Source organism: Odocoileus virginianus, unplaced genomic scaffold (assembly GCF_023699985.2).
Source record: "Odocoileus virginianus isolate 20LAN1187 ecotype Illinois unplaced genomic scaffold, Ovbor_1.2 Unplaced_Contig_302, whole genome shotgun sequence".
NCBI classification, from domain to species: Eukaryota; Metazoa; Chordata; class Mammalia; order Artiodactyla; family Cervidae; genus Odocoileus; species Odocoileus virginianus.
The window spans coordinates 1-8,489 of NW_027224619.1; the positions used below are offsets into that span (position 1 = coordinate 1).

Genomic DNA, 8,489 nt, shown 5'->3' on the forward strand with positions numbered 1-8,489 from the left:
CCTTCTTTATGATCCAACTCTTACATCCTTACATGACTGCTGGAAAAACCACTGCTTTGACTATATGGACCTTAACTAATCTCATATTGAAAAGGCTGTGTCCAGACTTTTGCCATGTGGATCAATACTAGAAAGAATATTCTTGCATAGCTTTCATTTCACAGAGATATTGTATTGCTTTCATTTTACCTTCTGAGCTTCTACATATTGTCTAGCACATAATAAGTGCTCAAAAATACTTGTTGAGGGACTTCCCTGGTAGTCCAGTGGCTAAGACTCTAAGCTCCCAATGCAGGGGACCCAGCTCCACTGCTGGTCACGGAACTAGATCTCACATGCCGCTAAGAGTTCGAATGCCCCAACTAAAGTTCCCGCATGTCGCAGGGAAGACTGGTGAAGCTAAATAAGTAAATATTAAAAAACAACAACAACAAAAACCTTGACTACCTGGGAGCAGAATGAAATGGCCATTTTGTTTGATCCAATCTCAGATTTCTTTTGTGTCTTTGATAATACTTATCAGCTTTCCTTTGAGCCATCAAACAGGTGGGGATTTGGGAGTTCTCTGGTGGTTCAGTGGCTAGGACTCTGCACTCTCACTGCCAAGAGCCCAGGTTCAATCCCTGGTTGGGGAACTAAGATCCCACAAGCTGTGTAGAGTTAACGGCAAAAAACAAAAAAACAGGAGGGAATCTGATGGCTGAGTGTGCTGCTGTTTTAACTGATACCATTTGACTGTGTTTCTGTGTCCTCTCCCATCACAGCTCACAAAAGGACAAAGGGCCAGGATAAAACACATCAAGGAAACCAGATAACCTGTTTATGCTGTTTTAACCAGTGTTGATTTTCACAAATGTGCCTTTTACTCACCTAGCCCTCGAATACAATTCTAGGTGATATCAAGAGGGGCTATGACATGAGCGCTCAAAATCACACCCGATTTTTTTTTTCCTGGCCACACCACGCATGGCATTGGCATCTTAGTTCTCCAGCCAGGGATGGAACAAGCTCCCCCTGCAGTGGAAGCATGGCGTCTTAACCACTGGACCACCAGGGGAGCTGCCACCCCCGAGTCTGAAGCCCATGAAGAAAAAGCAGTAGAGGGAAAGGGACCGAGCCGGGCGGGGCGGGGGTGAGGCAGGGCCCTCCTCGCCCCAGGAGCAGCCCTGCCGGCAGCACCGGCCTCAGGGGCTCTGGGGGAAGCAACGGGAGGCAGACGCACCTCGAAGCCCCGGGGCCAGCAGGGAGGGGTTTGAGGTGGCTCTTCATTTGTTTCTGCCCAAGAACCAACTCAGGAATCTTTCCAGGCTAGATTTTTTTTTCTCATTCAAAATGAGACCACTTTTATTGATTCTGTCAGGGGGGGGGAAATACTCTTCCTTCTAAGGTAAGATGACCAACACAACTATAGGCACTGTTTTTTTGTTTCCGGTTTGTTTTTTTGGTTTGTTTTCCCCAGACTGTGGGATCTTAATTTCCAAACCAGGGATTGAACAGGGCCCCTGGCAGTGAAAGCCCAGATCCCTAATGACTGGCCCACCAGGGAGTTCCCAGGCACTGTTTTAAATGAACGTGTGCACCTCCCTGGTGGTCTAGTGGTTAAGAATCCGCCTGCCACGTTCAAATCATGTTCAAATGGAGGAAGAAGTCTGAAGTCGAATGTTAAGAAGGAGAACAACACATCTGTGATTTTCTTCAAACTTTTCCATTTAAGGAAAAGACAGAAAGGTGAGAAAATTTACACACAAGAACCAGCGTACCAGCAAGTTTGGATTCTGAAGATGTTTAGCCAGAGGGATTCTCTCCTAAGTGTGTTTCTGAACTGTGTCCCATAGACGGGGAAGGTCCCACAGGGGTCACTGCAGGGTTGGGGAACAGAGAAGCCACAGCTGCAGGGCCTCTGGCCGCTCTTCAGCTACAAGGCTCTATGCTTGTCTCCCTTTTATGTAACACGGTTCCCTGCAGAGTTTTCTTTTTTAAAAGAAAGGTTCCTTTCTTTGGGAAAAAAAGAATCTTTTTGTAAGGTATGAGAGTCATTGATTTAGTCAAAGTTCCTAATTCTACAAAAGAAGTAACAAAGGCCATGTCCTTCTGACTGAGTCCAGAGTCCTAGGACAGCTACTTTCTCAGATTAAGGAAAAAACACATAGATTTTTAACTATAACATAGACAAAATGAACATGTAAAACCTTGTTATACAGTTCAATAATGCTTGTGGTGTGACATGACTTTCGAAGTAAATTATGTGTTTTAAATGCATGAACAAGAATAAATCAATATCAAATTCCTATTTGTGGCAGTCGATACAGTTAATTTAGAAAGCATACGTATTTTTTAAACAGAGGACAGGGAACTTGAAGGAGAGAATCTTTAGTCGAATCAAGCAGGCCAAACGTGAAGAGATTCAACCTTAAAAGGATGTTCAGTTCCTCTAGATAAAACCTGGCTTGCTAAAATGACTCAGCAATGAATTATCCACATTTTGGGTTATTGAGGACCAAAATTTAAAACACACAACAGATCTCTCTTTACTGTTTAGCATACTTCTATCCAAGCTCTCATCATTAGTTGGTATATACAAAAAGCATGAGTGTAATCTCAACTATAATCTAAATCTGGTCAGAAATTGCAGTTGAACTTCATTTCCTCAGCCTGAAGTTTCAAGGGGAGCACTTATACTCCTACCCTCCTCATGAGAAGAGAGATTTACCTAATGGGTGAGTTTGGGAGAAGGAACTAAGAAGTGCTTGCTTGGTTCCCAATCTCTTCTTTGAAAAGATGTATGTGCCCACAGCACCGTGAACTTGAGTCTGTGGTAGGCAGCCCACCCCTGGGACGGGGGTCAAGCCTTCACTTCCTCCTCTTAGGCCTGTGTCTGCGTGGGCAAGTCTCTGACTTGGGATGAAGTGTTTGGAGGCCCGCTGTGACTGCGCAGCTAAAGCACGTCCTCCAGGTTCATGGCTCTCAAGTACTAAGACCCAACGTAGCTCCAGTGCTGTCGAAGAAACCTTAGATTGCTCTATGATGGCAAGAAGCCAAATGGGAAAACAGGTTGAGACTGCATTTAACAAGGGCTGCTTTTCTCTGCATCACCAACATCATGGAAACACCATCAAAACCATAAACCCGTGTGCACTGACTGAAATGGATATTTTAATCACAATGATTTCACAATGAAAACTAGCTGCAATTTAAAGACTCCCCTTCATTGCTATCTCAGTCATCATTCATCCAGGTGATGTCAAGACAGAGACAAAAGTGAGCTTCATTTACAAGTTTTAAATATTTGATTTAACTACAAACTTAGAAACATTCTACAAATGCTCAGCAAGATATGTTTTAGAAATTTAAACCAAAATTCTGTAAGTAAAATAGCAATTAAAGTTGTACTCTTGTATAAGAAAAAAACAAAAAATGTTAACCTAAAACCAGAAATTAATCTTTTGATTATGTATCACAAGTTTGTTTAATTCATAAAAAGGATTTATCTAGGATTCCTTTCAAATAAAAAACACCCATATGTGGTTAGTGTTTAGATGCCAGTCACTTACACTTAGGGGTAGAAAAACTGTGGTGGGAGCAGCAGAGCCTGGAAATGATTGTGAACCACTGCCAAAGTGAAATCAATTAGAAAGTAAATCAAACATCTGAAAGTACACTTTTGTTACTAGACAATAAGATTTCATTTCTAAAGTAGAATTTCAATGCAGCTTTTCAAGAAATTTAAGAATTAAAGAAGTATCTCTTAAAAACGAGAGATCTAGCACAAAAAAAATCATTAAATGTCTCCTTGATTATCACAGTTGATTATGGTTTTACTTAGTGTGCATAACTCAAAAAAAAAAAAACTCAGAAGTTCACCAAATTAAAAATAAGGATCATTTATATCAGAAATCTGAAACCCAGTGAAAAAAAGAAAAGAACTAACCTTGGTCAAGTAAGTCTCCACGCTGTCATTTGAACGGCGTGGAATTGAGGTAGAAAACCCTACGTTTGCTCTTGAAATAAGATTTGCATTGAGTCCTGAAGTAGGATTGAAATTTCCAACAGAAGAGGGCTCCAGGACTGGCGTGCTGCTAGGAGTGCTGAGTAAAGATCTGTTCTGCTGCTTCTCCACCTCAAGTTTGGTGCTGATCTCTGCCAGACTTTCCTTAGCCCTGGGGAAGATGGAAAGCACTGATTTCATTCACGCTTCCCTAAATACTTGAGTTTGTAAGCTGCCATAATTTCCATTACCCTGTGTGAACACTGAAAACAGAGTAGACCTGCTGGAAACAGTGACAGCTGTGACCTTGTTCTAAAGAAGCACACGTGTGTCTGGGGCTCCTCAGGTAACAAGTCACAGCTGGGAGAGGAGAGAAAGGGCGTCAGAGAGAAAGGGAGGTGGGCTCACAGTGACACCTGCTGCCTCTGGGACACGCCTGCCGCCAGGAAACCGTTCAGGGATGAAGAAACACACCTCCCACAAAGCCACGTTCAAGTGCTTCCTCTCACCACCCTTGTACATACGTGTCACTCATGACCTCAGAGAAATTAAGCACTTGGCTCTGAGGAATCACCTCAAGCCACAATCTCAAGGGGAGGATGAGAAAGTCAGTGGGTGAGACTGAAGAGAGCTAAAACAGCCCCAGGAACAATGACAAGTATCCCCTGCTTTTCCAAAGTTCACCTTACTTTACTTCACTTCTACGAAGGGCCTACGTCAGCACCTCTTTTTGATGGTCCAAAATAAATAAATATCCAAAGACAAATTTGGGTCTCATTTAAAATGCCAAAAACTCTAAACAGCGTTCAGTGTATGTTTTAGAGGGAGAGGCACGGCGCTCCCCATGCAGGGAGACTGACCCCAGCGAGCTCCTTCCCCGGAAGCCACACCCCACACGGCAGCATCAAGTCCCACAGCCCTGAACCCTCTCTGGGAGCACCTGTGCTTCCCTTGTGTGTGCTTATTTGGGGCATCGACTAGCAGAACGCCTCCTCGGGTCCCGGCTCCTTTGCTGTGCTCTCTGGGCTTAGGAAAGGCGTCCTAGGAGTGCTCTGCTTTCAGAGGCCCGGAAGCCTGGACTTGGCACTGCAGGTGGGATCTGCCCCTTCCAGCCTCCATACAACCCCTCAGTCAGGTCACCATGCCAGCGTCAGCCACTCTGTGAATTACCCTGCCTTTCACCCCTGTGTGAATATTCCCTGATTTCACAAGCATGCTTTTACTTAGTGTAGGAAAACTTACAAGGATATCTTAATACTCATTTTTCTTAGGGTGCCCTCTAGCAGTGTTTATCTAATTAGCTTTCACTTCCTACTAATCTCAGGAACCTGGCTCTATAAAAATTAGGCTTCAGACACAAATTAATGGACTAAATATATTTTCTGTGATTCTGGGTTTTGACTTACTTGTCTAGTTTCTTTTCCAATGACTTTCTTTTAGTTCCTCTAGGTAGTGTTGCTTATATTTTTCCAACTCTGCTTTATTAGAATCTTCAAAAGTTTTCATCTTGGAGAGTTCAGATCCCAAGTCTTTAATTCTGAGTTCCATCTGACTTCTTATGGAAGCAATATGCTCCTCTTGGAACTGCTGTAAATTTTCTTCAGATGCTGCTTGTATCTAAGTCAAATTTAAAAAGATTCTTTTTTTAATGATTATAACCTGAATAATATTTGTTCCATTTAGTTTTGAGTCAGTAATTCAGAGAGCGATTTTAAATGTGAAAATAAGAAAATCGGAACTTGAAAATAATCATCGTCAATGTGACATGAATTAAATCTGAATTATAAAATTAATGTGGACTCAATGTTATAGTAGTTATAGTAGTCTCCTGCATTGCAGGCGGATTCTTTACCAACTGGGCGACCAGGGAAGCCCTTATTAAAACATCACTAAAGCAAACTGCTGTCGTCATAAGCCCACATATTTATCACTACCCCCCCCATGCTTTGTGTCTCTTGAAATGTTCCTTGCAGATCAACTAGACAATCCAAATGCAGTAATACTTTCAAGTTTCAAGAACTATCTTTTCAAGGCCCAAGGGGTAAACACCACAATTCAGCCTGTTTCGCTCTGATCCTCTCTAGCACTTTTACACATGCACAGGTACCAAAGAAACATACACTTGTTGGGAGACTGGGACTCACACAGGCCACATTACACACTATTGTTTCTAAAATAGATAACGAGGACCAACTCTATAGCACAGGGAACTCAACATTCTGTAACAGCCCATATGGAAAAAGTGTTTTTATAAAGAGCAGATATACATATATACACATAAGTGATTCACTTTGCTGCACCCCTGACACTAACACAATGTTGTAAATCAACTGTACTCTCTAAACTTCTTCTCCCCAGAAGAACCGAAGGAAGAGACACAAACATTTGGCTATAGACTGACCTGGCATTATGCAGTAATTTTTAGATAAAAGTCACTTCGGAACCCAAAGTGTAGGGTAGGAAAATCAGGATATTGTCACTGTCTTCAAACTAAAAACAATAAGCAGCCCGGTGGCGGCAGGACGCACGCACCGGCCAAGCCCACCGCTGGAGCCTCCTAGCTTTCTATGGGCGCCCCGCCAGACCCACGCGGAGGGGGCCCGGATTCAACCCCCAGCTGCCCGCCTCTCAGGCCAGATGGTGACCGCCTGCACTCCCGGCTCCCAGGGCCCCATTTCCGGCTCACACACCCCCTTCGCTGCAGGCCTGGCTCACAGAGCCCCTGGGCGCCGGCCAGCGTGTCCCATGGACGGAGCCCCTTATCCGGCTCACACGCCCCCCGCACCCCGCAGGCCCGACTTGCCGCTCACACGCTGCCGGCTCACGCTCTGCGCTTACACGCACCCCTCTCCCCGCCCCCGGCCGCCAGACTCACAGCTCACACGCCCCAGTGCGCCGGGCCGCGCTCCGCGCTCTCACGACCCCGGACGCCGGCACGCGCTCCCCGGCCGCACGCCCCCCGCGCAGGCGCACGCCCAACTCGCCGCTCACACCCCCCCCGCCCACCGCCGGCCCGGCTTGCCGCTCATACGCTGCCGGCTCACGCTCGACGCTCACACGCACCCGTCCGGCCGCTCCCCGCCGGTCCGTGTCGCAGCTCACACGCCGCCCTCGCCCCAGTGCGCCGGACCAGGGCTCCGCGCTCTCACGACCCCGGACGCCGGCACGCGCTCCCAGGCCGCACGCCCCCCGCGCAGGCGCACGCCCGGCTCTCCGCTCACTCGCCCCCGGCCCCCCGCCTGCCCGACTTGCCGCTCACACGCACCCCTCTCCCCGCCCCCGGCCGCCCGGCTCACAGCTCACACGCCCCAGTGCGCCGGGCCGCGCTCCGCGCTCTCACGACCGGGACGCTGGCACTCGCTCCCCGGCCGCATGCCCCCCCCCCACCCCCGCGCAGGCGCACGCCCAGCTCGCCGCTCACACGCCCCCCGCCCATGGCCGGCCCGGCTCACGCTCCACGCTCACACGCACCCGTCCGGCCGCTCCCTGCCGGTCCGTGTCGCAGCTCACACGCCGCCCTCGCCCCAGTGCGCCGGACCAGGGCTCCGCGCTCTCACGACCCCGGACGCCGGCACGCGCTCCCAGGCCGCACGCCCCCCGCGCAGGCGCACGCCCGGCTCTCCGCTCACTCGCCCCCCGCCCCCCCGCCTGCCCGACTTGCCGCTCACACGCACCCCTCTCCCCGCCCCCTGCCGCCCGGCTCACTGCTCACACGCCCCAGTGCGCCGGGCCGCGCTCCGCGCTCTCACGACCAGGACGCTGGCACTCGCTCCCCGGCCGCATGCCCCCCCCCCCCCCCCCCCGCGCGCAGGCGCACGCCCAGCTCGCCGCTCACACGCCCCCCGCCCATGGCCGGCCCGGCTCACGCTCCACGCTCACAAGCACCCCTCCGGCCGCTCCCAGCCGGCCCGGCTCGCCGCTCACCCGCCGCCCTCGCCCCAGTGCGCCGGGCCGCGCTCCCGGCTCTCACAACCCCCGACGCCGGCACGCGCTCCCCGGCCGCACGCCCCCCGCGCAGGCGCACGCCCGGCTTGCCGCCCACACGCCCCCCGCCCCCCGCCGGCCCCGCTCGCCGCTCACACAGAGATGACATAGAGTCTTGGTGTTCAGTATGCTCAGAACAGAATAGAGTTGTCCCTGGTTAATTTCTATAGTTTTCGAAACAGAGTTTTCAAAGAAAACATTCTTATGTATTTGTTCACCAAAGAGATAACTTTCAAGTGTCTTTTATGTGCTAAGCGTTGTTCTGATGTCACAGGGTGCACACATTTGAAAGTCACTGCCCCTGCCCTCCAGGCCTGAGCTTGCAGTGCTCCTCTCCCCGTGGAGTCACTGCACGGGAGTCCTCCCTCCAGCGTCAGGTCGTGACGACGCACGTGAGACGTTGTCCAACAGCACCAGCGTCCATAGCTTCCTCTCTGCTTCCCTCCCTCCCCTTATTCATCAGCTTAGGGTCTGATGACGAATGCCTTCCAAGCTGAAAAAGCATCATTTCTATCAACCT

At 49.4% G+C, this 8,489-nt stretch overlaps 1 protein-coding gene and 1 long non-coding RNA gene across 2 annotated transcripts; one reads left to right on the forward strand and one right to left on the reverse strand.

Annotated features, from left to right (window-relative positions):
* Positions 1–1,471: 1,471 nt before the first annotated feature.
* Positions 1,472–6,578, reverse strand: LOC139034302 (uncharacterized). Its single transcript, XR_011486701.1, has 3 exons — positions 6,387–6,578; positions 5,392–5,602; positions 1,472–4,157 (listed from the first exon to the last, which is right to left on the reverse strand). It is a non-coding gene; the product is annotated as an uncharacterized lncRNA (long non-coding RNA).
* Positions 6,579–6,622: 44 nt separating this feature from the next.
* On the forward strand, positions 6,623–8,075 carry LOC139034303 (nascent polypeptide-associated complex subunit alpha, muscle-specific form-like). The gene is made up of 2 exons (XM_070464754.1): positions 6,623–7,705; positions 7,797–8,075. Exons 1-2 carry the CDS (start codon positions 6,623–6,625, stop codon positions 8,073–8,075), a joined length of 1,362 nt encoding a protein of 453 aa, XP_070320855.1.
* The last annotated feature ends 414 nt before the right edge of the window (positions 8,076–8,489 follow it).